Raw genomic sequence first — 26,783 nt, 5'->3', positions numbered from 1 at the left:
CAGCCTTGGCCCATCATGTAAGTGCCGACGAGAATTCTTTGCAGCGCAATTGCAAATTTACCCGTTTCCAGATAGTTTTGTTGCCTGTGCAATTCTAATATTGACCTTTGGGTGGACACACACGGTCTAGACGGCAAAAGGCTCCAAGTGCATGAAGATCGAGGCTTGTATTTTGCATCTTTGTTGCAAAGCAAGCCGCCGAAGCTCCAGCGCGAGGGCGATGGAGGGAGGGAGTGAGAAAGAAGGCAAAGTCTTTTGTGATTCCCCTCCCCCCCATCAAAGCAAAGGGGAAATGTCTCAGCCGAAGGGAGGTAAGAATATCACGCGATCTGTGCAAAACTACTGACATGCAATGAGAGCAGCATTGCTTGCAAAGTGCATCGCTGCAGGTCGAGTGCGATCAATGCATTTTAAAGTTGAATGGTATATTAAGGGTCAGTTGCATTTCCTGTTGAAGATCTTCCCCTTTGCAGAGTTCCTGGTAAGACGATGCAGTCTGAAGCTTCGTACCCAAGGATGTTGCACCCAGTTTGTTTGCTAGACAGTCAGAAACTCCCCGAAGATATTTCCAACCTCTTTTAATAAAGTATGCACAGGTTAATGCAACATTCGACGTGTTTCCTTTTCAAGGTAAAGAATATAAAGCATTTATTGCTTCCTTAGCTTTCTGCAGATGGTGCAACGCTTAATTGAAAACTGCTTACAATTGTGCACTATTATTGCCAGGAACACGATGTGACAACATGCAGCTGTCAGTCGTCAATTACAGGTTATACACACTCTAGTTGTGATGATCTTATTAGTTGCAGTTTTATATTCTCTTGTCAAAACGCGTTATGAAAAATGGTTGTCACGCCTCGTCCACTAAGCTTTGTTCAAGCAGTTATAGGTAGACACTCTAAAATAAAACCTAAATATAGATTTGCAGTGAGCGCAAGTAATCTACTCAGAGTTCAAGGAACAGAGGTAAAGGCTAGGAATATCCAAGCAAAAAGTAATATAACGGCTCTTGAGTACAAGTAAAATAATACTTTATAGATTCTTCAGAATCTATGTTGTCAATGTAAATACTTTACCTCGATTCCTCATGTGGCAATATTTTACATTCTTCTGACAGCTAACTGCCTGTTGTGCATGTATGTGGTTATACCTCGGGGCCTAAATATTTCACTTATAAATGTTGACCATGTAGAGTAGGCCTACTGTGTAAATTAGGTTACCTGCACCTGCAGACAATGTTTACCACAAAACACACATTGTTTTTTTCTTGTTAATTTGACACATTCATTTGAATCTGTAGAGTTGATTTAGAAGTAGGAAGTGCTTTGGTGTTGTATAGTTTTTGCAGTCCGAACAGAAGTTGTATGTCATTGCGTAACAAACAGGTGACACACCTGTTCTGTGGAACTTTTAATTCCCCCCTCCTACCATCGACACCTGTCCACGTGCATGAAATGACCAGCTCATTTCTCTGCAGTTTAACTTCACCTTAGCTTCTGTCAGTCCAGGTGAAATGTCACCCAACCTACACAATGGAACTGCAGCCACTGTCTAATACTCAAACACAGTTCTGTTGAATTGTATAACTTTTATTGGTAAAGCAATAATTGACAAATATGACTGTAGTGCCTTTATAAATGGTAAAAAGAAATGTAATAGGCCCCTATCCATGAACCTTAGCAAACATTCATATGCACTACAAGTGCATAAAACCTACGGTCACGGAATGTCGCACAGCTGCTTGATGACTACAACCAAGCACACTTTACGATCCGACGATAGTTCAACAGAAAATGTCCCTGTTCCAAATGAATGCAGCTTTGCAGTGTTTTCCAGCGATTGCGCCCACTGTCCCTTGTCAAGTCCTGTTGGCAAGGATGGAGCCTGTGGTTCATTTGGCTCCAAAGGGCTTGCAGTGTGGCCCAGACAGTTGGCCGTTCACCATTGTGCACTGTCCTGCTGTGGGGCTGTGAGGGTGGGTCACTGGCCCTCCCAGTATACCCTCCCCGGTGGACTGCCACTATGCAGCCTCGACCGACCCCCTCGCCCATGCACGAATGGGACATTTGTCATGCAAATGTCTCCGGCATTTTTTTTTTTTTTTTTCAGCTGCACCGATACTGAATTTGCTGTTTCGACGAGCCGATTGTTGGCCCGCTTCAAGGCCTACAGCTTTTTTTTCTATAGCTGCAACAAATGGAATTGTTTGCGCCATTGTCCAGATGATCCGCTAACTGTTCCACTTCTGTTTTTCGGTGGTCTGGAGCGGGCACGTCATTCCCTCCACAGAGGGTGCTCTCCCAGCGACATCATTCAGCTGCAGGGACGAGCAGAAACACTGACGGAAGTCCCCAACCTGGCTTGTCTTGTTGACTTGTTCCAACAGCAAGCCATCTGTGCAGCATGGTGAAGGCAGGTGACTGGGTGAAGTGGTATGCCTTAAGGGTGGGAATCTTTTGGTACTTTACGATTCGATTCGAATCAATTCTTGGGGTCACGATTCGATTAAAAATCGATTCACCATTTTCTCGATTCACCATTTTTGTCGATTCACCATTTTTTAATCAAATTTCGGTTCAATATATGCTTGCATTTAATTCCAGTTTGCTTTTTAGTTTGACTTGTTTCTATTTAACTGTGAAAATCCCAATGCATCAAAACCTTGACATTTATAGATTTTCTTTCGATTTTTTACATTTGTGAATCGATATGAATCGCTAGAAGACTGAATCGTGATTCAAATGCATTTTTTCCCCCTAGTATGCATGCTGTGTAGGCTGCAGAGCCTCTGTGCCATGATGTGCGTGCCGTGCTAAAAATGAGAGGAGTAGCCCATCTATCAAGGACAGTCTGTCTGCTGCCTCACCCTGGAGTAACCTCGTACGCGATCGCGGAAGGGCTCTCGGCTTCTCGACATAAAGGGGAAGGGTGGAGGAGGAGGAGGAGGAGGAGGAGGGGGAGGAGGAGGAGGAGGAGGAGGGGGGGGAGGAGGGGGAGGAGGGGGAAGAGGAGGGGGAAGAGGAGGAGGAGGAGGGGGAGGAGGAGGGGGAGGAGGGGGAAGAGGAGGAGGAGGAGGAGGGGGGGGGAGGAGGGAGGAGGAGGATTCTCCAGCTTAGGCCTACTGCACGTCAAAGGAATCAAATCAATGCATCCCAGTTGAATCGCGAACACTGATCCATCTCATTAGGCCCCTGCATTAGATCCCCTCCAAACTTGTTTAAGGTGCATCTGATTGAATAGTTGCCACTTCGCAGCCCCATGCAAGCAATATTCCACTCTATGCTAATGTAGTCAGTAGGAGTATGTTGCCTTGAAACTGTGTATCAAGTGTAGTGGTGAACTTTGCTTCACCAGCACTTCAAGAGACAGTGAATATTTTGCCGTTGTCATCCTACGTGGATCAAATATGTTTGATATTAAAGTGGTTCATTTAGTGGGGCCCTGAATCCCAGTTGCATAAAACGCAAGTTTGCATACCTCTCAGCTCCGTTCTAGTGTACCACAGGGCATTATCATTCTCCGTTAGACTGGGTTTGTGACAGCCCTGTCTCGAGGTAAATACCATTTAATTAATCCCAGACATTTGGTTCTGCGTTGAATTGGTGATTTATGAAAGTTCTTCAGCCACTCTTACGAATACTTTTCCCCCTGTTCTGGTGCAGAATGCTCCAATTATGCAACCAAGCTAAAGAGGCTTAAAAAAAATTCTTATCAAGGTGTCAGTCATTAGAGCACCTGTAAAAAAATAAAAAATAAGCTGTGTCTCAGGCAAATTCGCCGTGCTTCTGAATAAAACATAGCGTGTCACCTGGTCTTCACCAGCGAAGTGAGCGGAAGGAAACAGGACTTCAGAGATTATGTGTCACGAATTTGTCATTTAATCTCGTGGAGTTCCCCCCCCCCCCCTTCTCTGCACACCCTCTCACCTCCCAGCCAAATCCCTCTGCCCACAGGGGCCAAATCAAACAGGCCGACGCATCCTGTGCATCTGCTCGGAGACCAATCATGCTCAGACACATTCACAGATAATTATAACTCATGTATGGGCACCTACAACTGCAGGTTCAAGAGCTGTCCTCATTTCAGCTACGGCGTTAGTTTCGCCTTAACTGATGACTTCTCTCTTGTTAGACGTTAGCTACACTGAAGAAACAGGGATTCCGTGAAGGCCTGACGGTTCGTGACAGAGACCTCCCCCCCTGATCACTGTGTAGTTCTGCGCCCCTAGTTAGCCAGTGGAAGCGGAGCTCTACTCTGCCGTGACCTGAAGACGATCCCCTTACACTCTCCAGCGCTGTGCGAGGAGCGTTCAGGTCCGGCCGTGCGTTCAGGAAGCACGGAGGTGACGACATCGTTCCCAAAAGAGCCGTTCAACAGCTGTAACCTAAAGGATCTGCCATGTTTGGAAGTGTGGAGTATCTCACACACTGCCAGGACTGTCACAAGAGGCCAAGCAGCCGTCGGCTCAAGAGAGGTTATTTTCATCTCTCTCTCTCTCTCTCTCTCTCTCTCTCTCTCTCTCTCTCTCTCTCTCTCTCTCTCTCTCTCTCTCTCTCTCTCTCTCTCTCTCTCTCTCTCTCTCTCTCTCTCTCTCTCTCTCTCTCTCTCTCTCTCTCTCTCTCTCTCTCTCTCTCTCTCTCTCTCTCTCTCTCTCTCTCTCTCTCTCTCTCTCTCTCTCTCTCTCTCTCTCTCTCTCTCTCTCTCTCTCTCTCTCTCTCTCTCTCTCTCTCTCTCTCTCTCTCTCTCTCTCTCTCTCTCTCTCTCTCTCTGTGCCCCCTCTCTCTGTTTTCCATACTCAGTTGCTCCCCCACCTCCCCCCCTACCTCACCCCCTCTGTCTGATTCATCTGTCTTTCTCTGGCTCCGTGGAATTCCATTGAGGAACTCTTGGTATTGTTGGTATTCCGGGTGGAGTGCATGCCATGTGTGGGTTATGAGGAGAGCTGCCAAGACCCTTTTCTAATGTGATCCCAGGCTTATTAGCAAGCACAGGCCACCCTTGCACACCCAACTCCTCCACTCTATATCCACTGCTCCCCCCCCCCCACACACACACACACACTTTGTGTTTCATGTCAGGGCTCGTGGGCAATATGTCGTTATTTTTTCATATACGTACTTCTGCACACTCTTATCAAAGTTGGAAAGGAGCAAAGGAGTCTGTATTTCATGCTAATATTAGACAAGGCAGTGTGTAGGGGGGGTGGGGTAGGGTGTGTGTGTGTGTGTGGGGGGGGGGGGGGGGTCAGGGGGGGTGGGGAGGGGAGGGAGGGGTAGGTTTTGCTTTTCTGTGGAATTCCTTTGACTTGCTTCTCTTTGGTTTTCACTGTTGTGCCACATCCCCCAAGTGCAAACCCTGCAAGAGAATGTGATAATTGTGAATGTTCACATGAACCCCACAGGGCATAATCAGAAAGAGAGAGTGAATGTGAGACTGAAAAGAGTAGAGAGAAAGAGAGAGGAAGAGAAATAGTCAAAACGACTTGTGTGTTTTGGCCTCTGCGGCCTCTGTGGTATTTGACTACATACTTTGAGCCATGTGCTGCAAATCACTGTGAATGATATGTGCTGCTGCATTTAATGACACCGCCTGCACTCATGTATGTGTGTGCATAGATGCTGAGTTCAGCAAGAACGGGGTACGTTGTGTATCTTGATTCGAAAATTGCGCAATATCACTGTGGAGCAACTCCCTAGCAACCCGGGGTTTGGTAGCTTCCCCTCATGCTCACATGTTGGGTTCCACAGACAAACAAGTAAGCACTCTACTTCCTGCCGCGCACCTCAATTATATCATCTATTGATCCCTCTGTTAGGCCACCTTTCCCTCTCTCTCCCTCTCTCTTCCTCTCTTTCCCTCCCCCCCTCTCTCTCTCTCTCTTTCTCTCTCTCATGCATGTGGTCACTGGACAGATTTGTCCCAAGGTCACTTGCAGGTTGTTTGGGTTTCTCCCAGGAATCGTCAAATGAAAAAGACTGTATTCCAATCTGTATTATAGGCATGCCCCAGTCACATTGCTGCCTCCGGATTTGCATGCCTGTCTGCATGTGTCATTTCTTTTACAGCCTGCATGTCAGTGCTCTGCTCTCTCTCATCCTCTCTGTCATCCTCTCTGATGTTAGTGAGTTACTTTGCATACCAATCACGAGGGCTGCACCTCAGCACACACACCGCTGTGTTTATTTGAACATCAGACGCTCGTGCACGCATCGGGCCTCGTCCCTGTGCTCCCCAAGCTGTCCTCTCGCCCTCGCTGCGGCGTGCCGGGTCTTGCCCCCGTCAGACGCCGGAGACGGGGGCAGCCCTCCTCGCCACCGCACACGTGCAGAAACTGAGTGACAGGGCCGGGAGACGGGCTGCCAGGGCGTGCATGTTTACCCCCCCCCCACCAGCGCAGAGGGGGGGCATCGGCTGAGGTGCGGAGGTGAAGGCCCACTGGAGCTCTGGAAGGGCCAGGTGCAGGCTGCTCCGGGTCCTGGTTTACATTTACATTTAGTCATTTAGCAGACGCTCTTATCCAGAGCGACTTACAGTAAGTACAGGGACATTCCCCCGAGGCAAGTAGGGTGAAGTGCCTTGCCCAAGGACACAACGTCAGTTGGCATGACCTGGAATCGAACTGGCAACCTTCGGATTACTAGCCCGATTCCCTCACCGCTCAGCCACCTGACTCCCTGAGTTTACGTATTTATTTTCTTGTCCTGCTTTAGTTGAAATGTGTTTTGGTCGTGGACTCGTTATTAGGGTGTTGGTTTTCATGGACTATTGTGTAAATGCACGTGGGAGGGGCCAAAACTGACATTTTGGTGCAACAAAGCAGCTTTGGAAAGCGGAGCAAGGGAGAGAGGGGGGCAGGGCGAGCGAGCGAGGGAGGGCGAGAGAGAGATGGAGGCAGGGCGAGAGAGAGAGGGAGGCAGGGTGAGAGAGAGGGAGAGAGGGTGAGAGAGAGAGGGAGGCAGGGTGAGAGAGAGGGAGGCAGGGTGATAGAGAGAGAGAGAGAGAGAGAGGGTGAGAGAGGTCTCTGGTGGAGGGACACTGAGCAGGGCCACACCCTGTTCCCACAGACGACGACACAACTGAGACAGAGTGTGTTTGTGTTCAGTCACAAGGTTTAGAGCCAAGTAAAAAAAAAAAATTAAAGAACAATGAAAAAGAGGCCATGAACACCTGTAAGGTGTTAATAACTACATAAAACTATCCATGTGTGTGTGGGGGCGTGCGTGCGTGTGTGTGTCTCAAAGCTTACCATGCAGTTTTCATCCTTTTGGATGTAGACATGATCTTGTTTACCATAAATACCGATGTGTGTACACGGTGTTCTCCAAAGTACTTTGTCATCGTTTTTTCGTGAACTTCAAGCCCTTAATGAATCATAGGGACACACAGCTGGCTCCCCTTGCGCCCCCCTCTCTCCTTGTGCTCTCTCCTCGTTCACCTGGTGCCATGGCTAGCTTTAACCCTTGTGCTGCCTTTCACACAGGTTCACAACGACCCATCGTTGTGCTGCGACAACGTTACCCAATACATGAACAAATCAAAAGCATTTTCTTTTAACCTTCACGCTGTGGGGGGTGTGAGGGGTTAAAAGAAAATGCTTCACTTTATTTTTTTATAAGGTAAAGTTGTCGGAACACGTGGGGTGGAGGTCACAATGACTGAAGGGTCACAATGACCCGAAGATAACACAAGGGTTAAGCACATCTCTATTTGTGGCGCCGGCTCCTGGTTAGATCTGGCTGCTGTGAGGCAGTCTGGGGAGGTTCCAGTCCGACACTCCCCCCCCCATCCCCCACCCCCTTCTCAGTGACGCCCTCCCGTTGCCGTGGCGCCGCCCCTCAGTGCAGGACCTCCAGATGGAGAGAGTGCTCGGACACAAGGCGTCCTCTCAGCCGTGCTGTCGGGGCCAGCTTCGTTCAGTCGGGATCTGGAGTCACTCGCTGCATCCAGCCGTAGGTGTCCACGGCTCTCTTCCCTGTCGGCTCGCCTCCCCGTCACTGGGCTGCTTGGGACTGGATAGGGAGATCCAGTAACTCAGGGGGCAGGGGTGTCTGTGTGGGACGACTGTCGATGCGGCGGTATTCCGATCGCTTCCTTTATCGATCGAGAACCAAGAACAGGGGATTGCGTAACGTGTGTTTCCTCATTTTGCTGAGTCATCCTGACTTTCTGTGTGTGTGTGTGTGTCTGTGTGTGTGTCTGTGTGTGTGTGTCTGTGTGTGTGTCTGTGTGTGTGTGTGTCTGTGTGTGTGTCTCTGTGTGTGTCTGTGTGTGTCTGTGTCTGTGTGTGTGTCTGTGTCTGTGTGTGTGTCTGTGTCTGTGTGTGTCTGTGTGTGTCTGTGTGTGTGTCTGTGTCTGTGTGTGTGTGTGTGTGTGTGTGTCTGTGTGTGTCTGTGTCTGTGTGTGTGTCTGTGTCTGTGTGTGTGTCTGTGTGTGTGTCTGTGTCTGTGTGTGTGTCTGTGTGTGTGTGTGTCTGTGTGTGTGTCTGTGTGTGTGTCTGTGTGTGTCTGTGTCTGTGTGTGTGTCTGTGTCTGTGTGTGTGTCTGTGTCTGTGTGTGTCTGTGTGTGTCTGTGTGTGTGTCTGTGTCTGTGTCTGTGTGTGTGTGTGTGTGTGTGTGTGTGTGTCTGTGTGTGTGTGTGTGCGTGTGTCTGTGTGTGTGTGTGTGTGTGTTTCCTGTGCAGGTAGGAGGAAGACGGGACTGAAGCTCCCCAAGGAGGTGTTTCATCCCCCTCCTGCAGCAGCGTAAGATCCCCTCTCCTCTCACACACACACACACACACACACACACACACACACACACACGCATACACACACACACACACACACACACACACACACACACACACACACGCATACACACACACACACACACACACACACACACACATACTGGTTATTGTACCCATGTGAGGACCTTGACTCAGACCCCACGAAGTGAGGGCCACCCTATCTGGAGGAGCAGGGAGCCTGAAAAAATATATTTTAGCACTAGGTGGCTCTCACGAGGCCAGAAGTCACCTCAAAATCACCATACACTCGTAAGAAAAAATATGTGCACAGACCCGCCGGTGTGAGGACCACTGGTTACTACTCTGTTACTAGGTAGATTTTAGATCACATGACTTTTCTTTTGTCCACCACCGGATCGCCATTTTTGGTATATGCCGCTCATATACTGACTATGGCTTTCACTTTAGTTGTCGACAAACCAATTTGCAGGAGTTTAAATTAAACGATTTAATGTAAAAGCAGATTGTGGTGTATGGGTTTTAATGGACTTATTTTGATTATGTATTTTAACTACCGAACTATTACAGATGCGTTAGCAATTTTCGCATGAAATTATTTAGGTCACGTACGCACACAAGCACAAAAATTATTTAAACAACGCCGAATGCAAATCTATTTAACTACCTGTGTAATTAGGCAGGTTAATACAGTAAAGTCACTCACAAAATAACTGATACCTGCTAAAAAATATATTGACTTACCAATACGGCAGACACATGTTGGCAATCTTCTTTAAGATCTTGCAGTCTTTTAGAGCGTTAAACCGGTATAAAAAAAAAAGATCTACAGTATTCATATCTCCTGACGTCAGTTAACAACGAGTTAGCTAGCACAAGGAAACTGGTTAATTATTTAGCTTACAGCAATCCTGGCCACGACCAATCAATGAAGTATGAATGAAATCCATAAACTATAAAAATGTTGGCCATATTAGTAAATTAGCAGAGGGGTTGATAACCCAAAATAATTCATTATAATCAGAATCAGAAACCGGTTTATTTCCAAGTTGCCTACGTTTTCACATACAATAAATTATATTTGGTGCTGTTGGTGCAGACAAACACAGTAGTTATATAAAGATTGATAAAAGATAAAAATTGTTAGTGGATAAATGAGTGGTTCTCAACTGCCTTTTTGTGTGTATGTTGGTGTGTTTCCCAATTACCATTTGCAGTTACATATAAAATGAATCCGATGTCCATTAGTCAAGAGAAATGTTAGATAGAAAAGAGGATACAGTAAATACAGTAGATAAGGAGTTTGGTGTAATACAATATCCTTAAAACACCTGTCTTCATTCAATTAATACGTCACAGATATTAGGTGACTGAGGGAGCAATCAGACAGGCAGTTAGGTAGTCAGACATTCAGGTAATCAAGAGTCCAGAGCAGTCAGGTGGTCATATCTGACCTGGGAGGTGAGGGGACAGCAAGCCTTGTATAGCTAGTACAATGACGGTCAGGCTTCCGCACTTGATAGAACAATAAGAGATCTGTCATGTCCTCGAGGTGTGAAGGTCCTCGAGGGTGGGCAGATTGCAGCCGATCACCTTCTCAGCAGTGCGGATGATACGCTGCAGTCTGCTCTTGTTCTTGGCAGCAGCGTACCAGACGGTGATGGAGGAGGTGAGGCTGGACTCAATGATGGCTGTGTAGAAGTGCACCATCATTGTCTTTGGCAGGTTGAATTTCTTCAGCTGCCGCAGGAATGACAAGAGCAGACTGCAGCGTATCAACCGAGCTGCTGAGAAGGTGATCGGCTGCAATGTGCCTACCCTCGAGGACCTACACACCTGGTGATAAATCTTGCCTATAGGGCGCCAAATGTGCTAGGACCGGCACTGCCTGTGTGGTTCTATGCTGGCCTGTGTGGTTCTGCAATTTTGACATGAAATTATTTAACCTAGGTCACGTACGCGTACAAATATTATTTCAACAACGTAGAATGCAAATGTATTTATCTACTTATGTTGGCAAATGTATTTCATACCTCGCTGTTTACATCTTGTAGAGGGCTAAACCGCAACAAAAACAAATCTACAGTACGCTATTCATAACACCTGACGAGTTGGCTAGCACAAGGGATCTAGTTATTTAGCTTATAGTATCCTACATGTTTTGACATTATTTTGTAAACCTGGTTTATTCTAGTGGGGAGCATTGCTCCACCTGTCCCGAATGAGGTACTATTTTAGGTAAATCAAGTATGGTTTGTGGTGATGTTGGTGCAAACACAGTAGTTAAAGATAGACTAGTATTGCCAAGTATTAAGCATACATATGCATCCAGACCCCCCAGCACTACAGCCTGCCTGCTGTATGAAAATTCTAGGCATTGAAACACCCTAACCGTCCCAGCAAACATTCTTGCTGGAAAACTCACCACCAGCTTCCACCTAGATGACCGACATGCTCTGTGGATAATGGACTTTACCAACTGGTCAGTGCTGGTCAACACCTTCTTTGACCTCCAACACACTTGAAATCAGACAGTTCAGAGATCCCAAGGAATCTTAAGGCATGCCACGTGTTCAGTCTTTCCTGGCTGTCCTTGTCAATATGTATAAAATATATTAGAAAGGTGAGGGTTTCAGTTGACAAACTGTATCTTTATTAGAACTCCAACTTATGTCATACCTGTATGTCCAAAGCTTGGATGAACAAGGGGGGCATCATGACATTTAATGAGCAAACGTAGTTGGATCAGTAGTCAACATTTAAAACAAAACAATGAGGACCCCAATGCTCCCCATCCCCTTACTAACCCCTCTTTAGCCCCTAACTAACATTTTTAGCTTAAACTAAACATTTAACTTAGTGGTTCCCAACCCTGGTCCTCAGGGCACCCCTGTCCTGCATGCTTTAGATGTTTCCCTGCTCCAACACACCTAATTCAAATGAATGGGTTGTTATCCAGCTCTGCAGAAGCCTGCTTTTGACCATTCATTTTAATCAGGTGTGTTGGTGCAGGGAAACATCTAAAACATGCAGGACAGGGGTGCCCTGAGGACCAGGGTTGGGAACCACTGATCTAACTAACCACCCTCATCCATTAACTCCATCTTATTTCTTGTCTTTTAATCCTGCTTCATCACGAGCCATTTTTTTCTTGATGCTTTGAATAGAATTGTGAAGGTAATTTTTTACATCTTTCCAAGATCTTCTGTGGAGGGTAGGCTCTTTATTGAGGCATGCCATGCACTCAGTCTTCCCTGGTACTCTTTGTAAAGTTATGTATTTCCCCAAGTGCTGAAAAACTGCATCCCTTTCTTCTGGTCTCCAGGGCATCTTTTGACCTTTCACAGCTACTACAGAAGGGACAACAAAAATGAATACAAAGTAAATTATGTAACTGTTTAATGGAGTGCTTAGCGCCTTTACAACTCTCACTATGGATGTCTCGAAATTGCCTCAAACTTACCGGGCTCTTCATTTGCAACAGTGGAGGAAGTTCTGGGTCGTTTCTTTGGTGGGACAGCACACTCTGGAATCAGCTTACTCTCTGTTTCTGAAAAACATTCAAGCACACAATTATTTAACTGTTTAATGGTGTGCTTAGCGCCTTTACAACTCTCACTATGGATGTCTTGAAATCGCCTCAAACTTACCGGGATCTTCATTTGCAACAGTGGAGGAAGTTCTGGGTCGTTTCTTTGGTGGAACGGCAGTCTTTGGAATCAGCTTACTCTCTGTGTCTGAAACATTTAAGCACACAAACTAATGTTTTAATCAAACAATATAAACAGCCATCTAAACAAATTTGATGGTCAATGTGCCAAGATTTCCAACAAATATGTATAATGGCATACCAGTCTCATCATCTGCATCAAAATCCCAGGTGGGGGAGGAGCTGATGGTAAGAACTGTGAAACAAGCAAGATATGATATAAGTTATGACACTTTCATCCTCCCAATTTTGACTGCATACAATCCCACAAGCCAATGTGTTATGCTCCAACATCTGTAGTTACAGGTTGGTTAACCTTGTAGCCTCAGAGGATCATGGCTTACCTTTCTCGTCATTGTCTGGAATACTGTCTGTGGCATCTTCTCGTCTCTGAAGAACCCTGCTTTCTTTGTCTGAAAAATGTAATTTGTTTAGTAAACCAATTAATTAATTAATTAGTATAAGGGAATATATCAAGTTTACACACCAGTTGTGTTGACAGAGATTTCATCAAGAGATTTCCCCTTGTATGTGTGTGTCCCCTGCTCAATGGCCATCAGAACTCTGCTCATTTTGGCAAGTTGAAGAGTGTTTTCGGTCATGCGGTAGTACTCTCGATGGACACGTATGTCATGGCCCATGAACTTTGCAACCTGGTCCATTTCATTGTCTTTTAAATTCATAATCTGGCAAAGTGTAGCAACATGTTTTCTCAGTTTGGTGGACCTGAGTCTCTCTGGGTGAGCCGCTTTGCAAGCATCTGCAAACTTGCGCAGGCAGTCTGCGCCTCTGATAGGAGTCTGCGCCTCGACTCTGGCAAACACATAAGGGTTGTCTTCTGGCACACCAACGTCAGATCGATACTTGATAAGTAAGTCAAGTGATGCAGTCACTCTTTTGGTGAGGAGGACAGGTACTTTGCGACCTCTTTTCCCCCTTATCTCTAGCCGTGTGAACTGTTCACTTAGTTCTTGCTCTAACTTTGAGAGGCTCTGGTAGACATCAGCATTAAGTGGAGCCCTGTTTCTGTTCTGATAGGTCTGCATCAGTAACTTTGATGCCTCCCCTTCACGTCTCCGATTGAAGAGTATAACCTGTGCAAGCAGACTCTCACAAAGAACCTTCCAGGCTGTTGGACTAGGTGCCTCAGCCAGTTGTTCTTTTGATTTGTCTTCCAAAGCCTTGAGGTGTTTTTGGAGTAGGACTACATCTTCTGTCAGCGGAATCATGTCATCTTTGTTCCATTTCTTCTCTTCTAGGTTAGTCCTGGCACGTTTGGAGACATACACACTCCAGTAAGTTTCGATCAACTTGATGAAGTTTGCTGCATCCTTTTCAGACGCAGAATCTTCCTGCTGCACACTTTCACCCACTATTATTTCAGCCACCCTCTTCAACGAATATCCCAGCTTGCAGGCCAGTGATGGAATATTGAAACTCCTCTTTTGTTTTAAATATCCACAAACGTTTAGGGCTGCTGATACAGCCAACTTGAATCTAGCTGGAACACAGACCTCCCTTAGAGTTTTGACACTTGGATCTATTCTTTTGACAGCAAGGATGAATCTACCCAACTCCCTCATTTTTTGAGCACAGTATCCAAGTTGACTTTCCTCGTGCGTGTCATACATGAGTTCTGCATATGTACAGATCAAGGGGTCCGACTTCAACTCCATAGAGACCAAATCAATTCGCATTTTGTCTGTAACCCTTCTGCTTTCTTCGGAAGCATGACTTCCGTTCGGAATGAGGCAGGTTGCTGAAGCTTGTACTCTCTCCCTTTTGGAAGACTTTGCTTCTGGTCTTAATTTACATTTTTTCTGGTGCTTCCAAAGGTCATTTTTAACAAATAAAGCTAAACAGTATTTGCATGGCAGGTACTTGCTTGGTGATACATCATGTGTGGGCTGCCTCCATGTTACAAGCTCTCCATCACATCGTTTTAGTACTTCTACATTGTGGTGATAGTCACCTTTGTTTCTGATTTTTTCAAGCAAAAGTAGACGTTGTTTGGAGCCCTTTGAGAAACAGATTGCGCGACTTACTTCTAGTTCCTTATTGTGTTTCCTTTCAAGGTGTCTTGCTATTTTGCTTTGAGGCTTAAAGCAGTAGATACAGTAATGTTTTTTGTCCCATTTTCTTCTTCCCCCCTCTTTACTGCACTTCTTAACATATAATAATGACTCACCATTATCCACAGTCACTCCCATGTCACAGAGTTCCATGGGAGTGACTGGAGCTGATTTTAGTGGGGCCTCAGACAGGCTTCCCTCTGGCTGCTTTGAGGTGGCGGCTGGCTGCTTTACGGCGCTGGCTGGCTGCTTTACGGCGCTGGCTGGCTTCTTTGAGGCGCAGGCTGGCTTCTTTGAGGCGCTGGCTGGCTTCTTTGAGGCGCTGGCTGGCTGCTTTGAGGCGCTGGCTGGCTGCTTTGAGGCGCTGGCTGGCTGCTTTGAGGCGCTGGCTGGCTGCTTTGAGGCGCTGGCAAGCTTTTTTAAAGGGGATGCACATGAGTCCTCCGAAGTGCTTTCCTCCGGCAAATATTCTGAGGCACTGCATTCCGTATTACTCTCTACATACTTAGGGTCCTTTAAAAAATAAAAACAAAAAATTATGTTATATATATATATACATACACACAGCACAATATCTGTTATTATATTGGTATATTAAATGACTGCATTACAGTTAACCTCTTGTCACTTGGCAGGTGCATGCTTTCCCCTATCTACTTTCTCTCAACTTGACTGAGTTAGATTTATGTAGCGATTGAGAGGGATATAATGGAGGTTTTGTGTGGATCTAAAATATCTAGCCTACAGAAAAACAATGGTTACCTTTTCTCGGGTTTTCCTTGACTCCATGACCTATTCAAAACGAAATGAAGAGTTTAACTAAATACGTAGTATCTGAAATAGCAAATGGATCAATTTTAAAACGAGTTTACGGTACACACTCTCTGGATAACGTTAAATGATCCAATGTAGCCTAATCACCGAGTGGCTATCAAAATGGCCTAACGTGCGTCATGTGCGGCCTTTACTAAAGCTCGAATCACGACGCATAAAGGATGCATTTTAGACAAATTATATAAATAAATGTAAATATCATCATTTATACACTCAGCATTTGTTGCTATACATTGAACCAAACCAAATACTACAATATTATTAGCGTGACTGCTAGCATTGGTTTTACGGAAAACTCCACGTGCGTCATCGCTGTTTGATCTTTTCTCCTAAATACTTTGCTAATATGCATCTTTGGAAAGTTAAATTTTTTCATCCATTGGAATAATCTTTGGTAAATGTGGATTTTAATCACACGCCATCGAATTTAATCATTTTTTTACAAGCAATCAACTTTTTATCAAGCATCAGCCTACTCTAACTTACCGGGATCGGAGCTTGAGTCTGAATGGCAGAAGCTCCGCTGTTATGACGATTTTATGGATTGTTCTACTGCATATTCACGAGGCCAATTGTAGTTGCTAATATTTGTATACAATAAATACATTTTAATAAAAACGTGCTTACCTTTTTTAGTAATTTCTGTGTAGATTCTTGATCCGTAGTACGGTTCATGTACTTGTAATTTTGGAAACTTATTTCACATTTAGCGTGATGCAAACGAAGTTGATGCAGTCGCCAATGGAAAGTATCCATGTTGATCCAGAAACACGTTGACAAACACTGCTTATTTAAATATCTAGATGCATAAATGTACGTGGACATGTGTTCGTGCCCGAGTAGAACGGTTACCCATAACTAAATGTCTTAAAGATGAATACATGTTCTGATAAAATGTTATAAATATTTAATAGCACATCAGATTTGAGAACGTTATTTCGATTTGCTTGCCAATATCAGGTGATTGGTAGTGGATTAATGAGTGGTTCTCAACTGCCTTTTTGTGCTTATGTTGGTGTGCTTCTCAAATACCATTTGTAGTTACATATTATATGAAACTGACCATGTAAAATGTCCATTAGTCAAGAGAAATGTTAGCTAGAAAATAAAATACTGTACATACAGTAGATAAGGAATTTGGTGTAATACAATATCCTTAAACACCTGTCTTCATTCAAGGAATAAATCACAGGTATTATGTGGCTGAGGGAGCAATCAGACAAGCAGTTATGTAGTCAGACATTCAGGTAATCAAGAGTCCAGAGCAGTCAGGTGGTCATATCTGACCTGGGAGGTGAGGGGACAGCAAGCCTTGTATAGCTAGTACAATGACGGTCAGGCTTCCGCACTTGATAGAACAATAAGAGATCTGTCATGTCCTCGAGGTGTGAAGGTCCTCGAGGGTGGGCAGATTGCAGCCGATCACCTTCTCAGCAGTGCGGATGATACGCTGCAGTCTGCTCTTGTCCTTGGCAGTGGCAGCAGCGTACCAGACGGTGATGGAGGAGGTGAGGATGGACTCAATGATGGCTGTGTAGAAGTGCACCATCATTGTCTTTGGCAGGTTGAATTTCTTCAGCTTCCGCAGGAATGACAAGAGCAGACTGCAGCGTATCAACCGAGCTGCTGAGAAGGTGATCGGCTGCAATGTGCCTACCCTCGAGGACCTACACACCTGGTGATAAATCTTGCCTATAGGGCGCCAATAGTGCTAGGACCGGCACTGCCTGTGTGGTTCTATGCTGGCCTATGTGGTTCTGTCCTGGCCTGTGTGGCTGACTGTACAGGCCTGTGTGGTTTGGTTCTGGCCTGTGTGGCTGACTGTACTGCCCTGTGTGGTTCTGTTCTGGCCTGTGTGGTTCTGTACTGCCCTGCGTGGTTCTGTTCTGGCCTGTGTGGTTCTGTTCTGGCCTGTGTGGTTCTGTTCTGGCCTGTGTGGTTCTGTTCTGGCCTGTGTGGCTGACTGTACTGCCCTGCGTGGTTTTGTTCTGGCCTGTGTGGCTGACTGCTGGTGTGGACCTCCATCAAAACAACAATGGATCACTATCTGCTACTCCCAAACCGGGCACACAGGTTTGACCAGGAGAGCACAGGACCACAAGTAACTGACTATTACAATCTTAGTGTGTTGCATGGGCTGATTCACTTAACTATAAAGTAATTAAAACAAAATAATAATATATCTTAAAGTGACCAAAACGCGTTTTCCATCAACAATCCTTAAAACAGTTTTCCTGCCTAAATTGCCCTCTCTGATTTGAGTCCTCTGACTTACACACACCACTGACCACCTGTCATAAGCTTTGCCACTCAGAACCTAGTGGGGGAGGGGTGAGTGAGTTGTGCTGTGCTGGAAGCCAAATCAAATGTATGAAACTGCCACTTACCAACCTCTCCTAAGGCAACACAATATGCATCCTTAGGTCTCCCAACTTTAATGACTGTCACAAATGTGTATCTGATTATGTTAGGAGAATATTCAAAGTGGTTAATTAATCTATACCAAATACATTGCACGCAATTAAATCATTGCATAGACTATGCAATGCAAAGTGTGGCTGAATATCAGATTAAAAGTTTTGTCAGAAGTCTGGAAAATCTCACGAACAAGCTAAAAGTAGTATTATAAAAAAAAAAAATCCTAAATAGAATTTAAAAAAAATCTGAGTAATCTTAATAAATCTCTGTCAAGATTTCGGATCGCAGTCAGTGAGTGCAGAGCAGTGGGGGTGGGGGAGGGGTATCAGGATACGAGCGTCTGCTAATTGACTAAATGTATCGTTTTCAAACTGTCACTTCACAACCACTCTCCAAAAGCAACACAATATGCAGCCTTATGTCTCCCAGCTTTTATGACTTGCACACAAACACAACTGTTTATCTGTTTATGTTACGAGACTATTCAAAGTGGGCAATTAATTAATTAATCCATACCAAATAGATTTCATGCAATTACATAATTTCATAGACTATGCAATGCAAAGTTTGGCTGAATATCAGATAAAAAGTTTCATCATAAGTCTGGAAAATCTCATGAACAAGCTAAAAGTAGTATTATTTATTTAAAAAAATCCTATATAGAATTTATTTACATAATGTAAAAAAATCCGAGTAAACTTAATAAGTCTCTGTCAAGATTTCAGATCGCATTCAGTGAGTGCAGAGCAGTGGGGGTGGGGGAGGGGTATCTGGATAAGAGCGTCTGCTAATTGACTAAATGTATCGTTTTTAAACTGCCACTTCACAACCACTCTCCCAAGGCCACACATTATGCAGCCTTATGTCTCCCATATTTTATGACTGGCACACAAATGTTTATGTTAGGAGACTATTCAAAGTGTGCAATTAATTAATCTATACCAAATACAATGACATAATTGCATAGACTATGCAATGCAAAGTTTGGCTGAATATCAATTTCAAAACCTTTTCCTTAATATGTACGTATAGAATTCATCAACATATGTAAAACAATCAGAGTGAGCATGATATGTCTGTCAATAAGTCAGATCGCGAGTGCAGTGCATGGCAGAGGGGGTGGGGCGTCGTTTTCAAACTGCCACTCTCCCAACTGCGCTTCGTGCTTCGCGGAGAGATTGACAGACAGAAATGTGGGCAATAGTTGCAGCAATCTTATAATCCATCAAATGGTGTGGGAAAAGGCGAAACTTACAAAGAGGGGCAATGCAAATGTGCGCACACATTGAATTATTTGACCCGATGCACATCATAATGAAACTAAAGCCGAATCATTTTCGCAAATTTAGAAATCTTAATTGGCCCCAAAATGAGGATTATTATTGGTCCCAAAATGAGGACTTAAAAATGTTTTTCAAAAATGTAAAGCCAAAATCGCCATTGATTTTATAAACTTTATGTTTGGCCTAGATTGTAATAAACATTGAACTAGCAGCCCTTTTACTTTTTTCCCCAAGCTCAAATATAATATGTGAGACATTTAGTAACTGATATACAAGTTAATCCAGGTCTATGTATTGCATTTGGGTTCCCAAATGAAGCAAAAGCAGGTGGCCACATCCTTCCTCTCCCTTGGTCACGTGGTTAAAAAATTCTAGCCAATCAGAAAAATAGCCCTGATTCAGAAACCAATCAAAAAAGGTGTGCAACTCAATGGGAAAATCCGAATGCAACACCAAGCCTGGCCTACAGGGGTGCACTAGAGCATAGAGCCAAAACACAGTTTTTGACGGACTACCACATAGGTGAGGACTTTTGGTGAAATTTGCAGAGATGGATGCCTATGGTCATAGGGGGTCTGTGTAAGAGTTTGAAGCGATTTGGTTGTGAGGACCAGCCAAAATGTCCTCACAAAGAAAAATGTCCTCACTTTAAAGGTCTGTTGTCAGGTTGTGGTCCTCACAAGTATAGTATTACAAACACACACAGACACACACACACACACACACACACACACATACACACACACACACACACACACACACACACTCATATACACACACACACACACACACACTCATATACACACACACACACACACACACACACACACACACACACACACACATACACACACACACACACACACACACACCGACACACACACACACACACACACACACACACACAGACACACACACATACATATACACATACACTTACGGGTGCACTGAATATATGTTTAAGCCCATTGCAAGAAAGCCCATTTACTAAAGAGGTTATTCCAGACTCCTTCTAGCAGACAGGCCTATATTTGCTCCTAGAACATCTGGCCACTTTCTCTTCGTAACACGACACTTGTGTCTTAACTTTGAGAGGATCGGCTGCTGCGTTACTGTGATGGACCGTAAAGTGCTTCCTACTGTACCGCCGTAAAGTGCTTCCTACTGTACCGCCGTAAAATGCTTCCTACTGTACCGCCGTAAAGTGTTTGCTACGCTGCATTGTTGCGCAGAGATGGTCGTTCCACATCATCACGAATTACGATGGGTAAGATGTCAAGAGGCCTCGACCTAAGCCATGACCCCCCCACTAGTGAGGAAGTAGCGCTGACCTTTCCAACACATTCACTGGCTACCAGGGCCCTGAGCTGTGGAACACGGTTGTCTGTAGCCATTATGGTTCAAAAACAGGAACCGTGAATCTCTGATTGTTCGTTATTCGACATCAAGTACACTTGACAGTATGCTACTTGTATGTTTATATATAAATATACTTTGCTTGATTCAGTTAACATCCTGGTTGTTTTACCTTACAGACCCCCGAGAGATTTGGATTCGAAAGCCTGTGTGACCATCGGAGAAAAGGTAAGATTATTTTTCTATGAAATTAATTCATTACACTGGGATTTAATGCATTATCATACAGTGCATTCTGGTTTTATGCATTCTCTATTTGATACAGATCATTGTGATTCAATGCATTCTCTAGTTAATGAAGCACAATATGATTCAATGCTCTGCCTTGTTAATAAAGCACAGTGTGATAGTGCTCCCCCTAATTCTGCCTACATGTTTTAACTGTTGGCCCTCAAACAGACCAACACAAATGTTTGGATAAGCCAGTTTTATCTCGTCACTACACAACCATGAAGTGTCTGGTAACGTGTGTATTTTAAACTCTGTACTGTTTGGTTGAGTACTGTCCTCAGTTTCAATGCAGAAATCTTGGCTCAATTAAGGGGCTTATAGCCATAACCCCCCCCCCCCCCCCCAGCGAACATTACTGCCGAATTGAACACTTCTGATTGTAGGCAGGCTGGAATGCACTTTATTGCCTGTCAGGCAGTAAAAATATTTATTTTAAACTCATCAAATAAGTGGAATTTTCCACTGGCAAGGACACCAGCAGCTTTGTTTTTTTTTTTTTTTTTTTTTTCTTAAAATGTTTTTCTTATGGACAGAAAAGATTCCATTCTTCTGAACTACACCTACTGTTTCAGATGAAAAGGTTTGTTTACGCCTTTTGGACGTAGACTATATAATCTTTTGCAGCCTTAAAGGTTCAAAGCCTTTTCTCTGATAACTACTGTCAAGGTGCTTATTCAGGGAAAATCATTCTTCAGTGGGCATCCATTTCCCATTAAACAAAAGGAGACAGGAGAGACCAGATAACGCTTCTCAATTTTCAGTTTGTTTATATGAGGTAAAGATGAGGTCAAGCTTGTACTCTCTTTCACTACATCACAGTCTTTTTATTATTATTTATTTCTTTGCAGAAAGAACTGTTGCAGATATTTGAAAGCACAAGAAAATACATTGTCGATTTCATTTATATCACAGTTATTCTGTCTCCTTCGTTCTGTTTACGTGTCTGATGAAGCTGCTGCTAACTTCTCCCTCTCCTTCTTTCCCCCTCTGCTCTTCCTCACCCCTCTCCTCCCCCCCACACCCCCTCTCCTCCCCCCCACGCCCCCTCTCCCCCCCACGCCCCCTCTCCCCCCCCACGCCCCCTCTCCCCCCCCACGCCCCCTCTCCTCCCCCCCACGCCCCCTCTCCCCCCCCACGCCCCCTCTCCCCCCCCACGCCCCCTCTCCTCCCCCTCACGAGCAGAAGTTTGTGCTGAAGGCGGATGACCTGGAGCAGATCGGCGAGCTGGGGAGAGGGGCGTACGGTGTGGTGGACAAGATGAGGCACGTGCCCAGTGGCCTGATCATGGCCGTCAAGGTGGGTGACCTTCGACCCGGCCCACCTGAACCTATCCAGACGAAGGTGTTTCACGGCCCACGCTGTTTCCTCTTGTCCTGAAGCTGTGTGTTTGTGTTTGTGTGGCGTGTGTGTGTTTGGGTGTGTGTGTGTGCCGTTTGTGTGGGTGTTTGTGTGTGGGTGGGTGTGGGTGTGGGTGTGGGTGGGTGTGTGTGTGTGTGTGTGGTGTGTGTGTGGTGTGTGTGTGTGTGTGGCGTGCAGAGGATCCGGGCCACGGTGAACACACAGGAGCAGAAGAGACTGTTGATGGACCTGGATATCTCCATGAGGACCGTGGACTGCTTCTACACCGTCACCTTCTACGGAGCGCTGTTCAGAGAGGTGCCCATCACAACGCTGCTCCCAAGCACACTGCCGACTGCTGCTGCTTTTTGCATTATTGTTTGTTGCAAAAAAGTCAATGGCCACCTTGTTATTCTAAATGGAAGCATTTCGTTCATGATAAATAACACTTACAGGGTGAATGCCGGAGGCTCGTATTTGTACGTAGTCAAGATAAACAGACTCGGAATTCTGGATTAAAACATTTCCGGATGTCCTTCCTCACCTCCAGAGTTCCTCAGGATATCCCACAGTGAGACACGTTGGGAAGCTTGGCTTCCTGTTGGTCCATTCACTCGTCAGGAATGTGGCCTGGCCTGGCTTTGATGCCTTTTTCCCGAACCTCCTCAAAACACACACACACACACACACAGATCTTATTGGCTCTGTCATCTGTTGCCAGGGTGACGTGTGGATCTGCATGGAGTTGATGGATACTTCTCTGGATAAGTTCTACAAGCAGGTGATAGAGAAGGATCTTACCATCCCAGAGGACATCCTGGGCAAGATGGCCGTGTCTGTGAGTAGTCTGACAACAAGCCAGTCGCCTGACTCGAGTATGATAGCAACATGACAAATAAACCAGTGTTGTACCTGTTCTTTTTTAACCCTGTGTAGCCTGACATAACTTGACCTTTCTTTCTACAGATAGTAAAGGCTCTGGAACACCTGCACAGTAACCTGTCAGTCATCCACAGAGGTAAGAACGAGAGGGTCTCCAGGGCGTTCGTCCCCCAGACCAGTTCGAACAGTGATTGTCCTCCAAAACCAGGACACGCCTAGTGTCACACTTTGGGGCTTTCATACAACCGTCTAAAGGCTTTGTCCTTTCCTCGTTCCTCGTCACCGAGCTCTTTGTTTAAAACGAGTTGATGACCGACCGTTGTTGTCTTGCTCCAATCGCCCTGTGGCTTCCTGTGTCTTAAAAGTCTCATGTCGTCATTCACGATTACAGGTCATTAAAGACAAAGTGACAGTCTGTGACTCTGGATTGGTCAGTGACCGCAGTCCCCAGTGCAGATGGTTATATGTGTTTAAAGGAACTACTACAACCTCTAATCCTTATTTTCTTTTCTTTCTCTTTCTACCTTTCACTTTCTCTCCCTCACTGTACTCCTGTCTCTCTCTCTCTCTCCTCTCTCTCTCATCTCTCTCTCTCTGTCTCTCTCTCTGTCTCTCTCTCCTTCTCCCCTCTCAATCTCTCTCTCCCCCTCTCTCTGTCTCTCCCCCCTCTCTCTGTCTCTCCCCCCCTCTCTCTGTCTCTCTCCCCCTCTCTCTGTATCCCCCTCTGTCTGTCTCTCTCTCTATCTCTGTCACTCTCACTCTCTCTCTCTGTCTCTCTCCCTCTCTCTCCCTCTCTCTCCATCCTTCCCTCCCCCCGGGCAGATGTGAAGCCCTCCAACGTGCTGATCAACAACCCAAGGCCAGGTGAAGATGTGTGACTTTGGGATCAGCGGTTACCTGGTAGACTCCGTAGCAAGACCATGGACGCCGGCTGCAAGCCCTACATGGCAGTAAGAACCCTGCAGCTCTCTCTGGAGCCCCGCAGGCCAGGGACGCCATCATGCCCACACAAGTCACAGTTAAATGTCAGAGAAACTGAAAAGGAGTGGAGATGTACGCTAGAATGTAATGACAGATGTGTAATTGGCGGTGTGTTGACAGAGCAGCCTAGCAGAGCAGCCTGGGTGCGTGAGAGCCCGTGGCCCCTCCCCTATCCAGCCGTGGCCTTAGTAACCCCAGTTAGGTTTGTGCAGTGAAGGGGGGGAGTGTGTCCACAGTGCCTGGCAGTCGTCCTGGTTTTAGGGCCAGGCTAGCATCCAGGGAAACAAGAGTGCCCTGTGTGTGTTCAAGAGGTGAACATGACAGGGCAGAGAGCCCGTCGTCCCCGGAGACCAGCGGGGCCCCTAAGCACCTGTGGTACTGTCGAGTGATGTCATCTTCTTCCGGTTTGAACATTTCCCCCCCCTCTCCCCCCTCCCCCCAGCCTGAGAGGATAAACCCGGAGACCAATCAGAAGGGCTACAACGTCAAGTCGGACATCTGGAGTTTAGGAATAACAATGGTGAGTCTCGTTCTCAAAAACCGAAATCATCGGACTTTGTTGTGTCGATGGATCTCACAGGCCTCCGTCGTGACGGCCACCGTTTGTGTTCCGAGTGTCTTCGTTATTGTACGTCATGACATTCAGATTAGACGGTGCTCAGTCTGTAGGTTTAACCCCAGCCCCACGGCCGCCTCCACCTTTTATTAGGAGCTGTTAAATATTCATAGCTCGCTCATTTGCACGTTTTGAACTCTGTCCCACCCAAGAATGTGTGGGCTCCAGTAATCCAGCAGGCCTGGTTTAAACACTTGGTAATAAGGGACATCGTCGTGCCTGTTAACAAGACGCAACACTATCAACATGAAGGAATTACCACACCACAAGTGCGGTAACCCTAACCCTAACTGCAAGAGAGCAAGAGCTGTGACCCCCTCCTCTGACCGTCTCTCCTCTGACCGTCTCTCCTCTGACCGTCTCTCCTCTGACCGTCTCTCCTCTGACCCCCTCTTCTGACCGTCTCTCCTCTGACCGTCTCTCCTCTGACCGTCTCTCCTCCTGTTCCTCAGATCGAGCTGGCCATCCTGCGCTTCCCTTACGACTCTTGGGGCACGCCCTTCCAGCAGCTCAAACAGGTGGTGGAGGAACCGTCCCCACAGCTGCCCACCGACAAGTTCTCCCCGGAGTTTGTGGACTTCACCTCCCTGTGGTACGATCGCACACCCCACTCCAACCCCCTCCCCCTCCCCATGCATGCAGACACCATGCACACTCGCTCAGCCAGTCAACCGGTATCTCGTATCGAGAGTCCCAGCTGTGAGCCAGCGGAGGCAAGCTTTCCTCCGTGCTGTCAGTTAGTGCTCAGCTTCCTCCGTTGTTATGATGTTTACTCAACCTTGTTGGACAGGGCAGAATGTCATGTGTGTTCCCGGAGCTCCACAGATCTTTCTGGAAAGCGTCAGAATACACCTCCCCAGCAGCTTCCTCCAGCGTTCCATAGAAAGCATGTTTTTCCAAGTTTTTGAGAGAATTCTTTAGAAAAGTTTTTGAAAGAATTCTTTTGAAACATTTTAAGTACTGTAAGAAGGTAATGAAGTCTAAATGTGTATTTGAAAATCTTTAAGAGTGATACAGAATCATGGGTGAGCAGAAAATATAAAAAAGTTTGTGGCTGGTTGCAGTTGCTTGTTGTTTTTTGTGTCTGACACATTGTGGAGTGTTGAGTGTGGCTTGTTGAGTGTTACTCCTGCAGGTACCATTCCACTCTTTTCCGGCAGGATGTCCTCTCATCATGCCCGCTAGAGTACAATTTCCAGGTTAGAGGTGTTAACAAGAGTTTCCAAGTGTTCGTTAGAGCATTGTTCTGTACCAAGAAGACTATATTCCTGAAACATAAAGTGGTTAGCAGCGAGTAAGTGCCTGGAAACTGGGCAAATGTTTCCTGTAATCTGACAGACCTCACTTCAGAGTAGGAAAGGAAGAGAAGGAAGCGATGGCTCATGTGAAGAAGATACTATTTATGTTCTTGTTACCCACAACATTGTTGTTACCCTTTTCCATTTTCCTTCCTCCTCCTCAGTCGACAGTGCTCGTCTTGGGGCTGTCAGTCAGTATGGACTAGCTGGAGATGGGAACACTCAGACCGACAGTTTAAAGTCTTATCTATCTTGTGTTAACTCTCATCTCCTCGTCTTCGCAGCTTAAAGAAAAACTCCAAAGAACGGCCAAACTACACGGAACTCATGGTGAGTTTGTTTAAGCGTTGGCCATCCACACGACCAGCAAACGTCCATTTTTATCACTTCAGGATGGTGAACTAGGAGGATGTTCTTTGTCCTTGTCCTGCAGTCTTTGTCCACTAGAGGGCAGGCTGAGTCTACAAATGTAGAAGGTCCTGGTCTACACGCACAACTTGACAACTGTCAAGCTAACAAAGACACTAATTAGGCCAAACCCCTTTTGTGAAGTTTTTATGAACACGGTTTTCTTTCAACCTGACTTTTCATAACCAGATTTGTCTGTTTACGGCCAGATAAAGTTGAAATGACTCGTGTTTCCTCCACAGCAACACCCCTTCTTCACCTCACACGAGTCCAAAGAAACTGACGTGGCGAGTTTTGTCAAGGTCACCCTGGGGGACTGAAGCTCCGCCCCCTGGGGGTCTGAAGCTCCGCCCCCTCGAGCTACGCTCCGGCCGACCTGCAAAAGAAGAAGAAGCACCATCTGCAACCCTGTTACCTGTGGGCCCCCGCCCCACACCCCCCCCCTTTAACCCCACCCCCTGATGCTGTGGGCGAGGGACACTGAGGAGTATCAGAGGAGAGCGGCCATCTTATTGAAGGAGCGGGAGACAGGAGCTAGACTCAACGTACCAC

At 45.9% G+C, this 26,783-nt stretch overlaps 1 protein-coding gene and 1 long non-coding RNA gene across 2 annotated transcripts; one reads left to right on the top strand and one right to left on the bottom strand.

Annotated features, from left to right (window-relative positions):
• Positions 1-35: 35 nt before the first annotated feature.
• On the top strand, positions 36-26,783 carry map2k6 (mitogen-activated protein kinase kinase 6). The gene is given in 14 exon segments (XM_067245063.1): positions 36-311; positions 8,680-8,740; positions 20,597-20,645; positions 21,891-22,004; positions 22,245-22,364; positions 22,768-22,884; positions 23,013-23,064; positions 23,751-23,779; positions 23,781-23,838; positions 23,841-23,878; positions 24,352-24,429; positions 24,978-25,117; positions 26,108-26,153; positions 26,474-26,783. Coding segments are annotated over 14 exon segments (1,140 nt in total). The 5' UTR covers positions 36-151; the 3' UTR covers positions 26,552-26,783.
• Positions 11,833-12,846, bottom strand: LOC136950623 (uncharacterized). Its single transcript, XR_010877500.1, has 5 exons — positions 12,799-12,846; positions 12,597-12,650; positions 12,396-12,482; positions 12,209-12,295; positions 11,833-12,095 (listed from the first exon to the last, which is right to left on the bottom strand). It is a non-coding gene; the product is annotated as an uncharacterized lncRNA (long non-coding RNA).

This window comes from Osmerus mordax, chromosome 10, assembly GCF_038355195.1.
Source record: "Osmerus mordax isolate fOsmMor3 chromosome 10, fOsmMor3.pri, whole genome shotgun sequence".
Classification (NCBI taxonomy): Eukaryota; Metazoa; Chordata; class Actinopteri; order Osmeriformes; family Osmeridae; genus Osmerus; species Osmerus mordax.
This window is presented reverse-complemented; position numbering and strand designations above follow the sequence as displayed.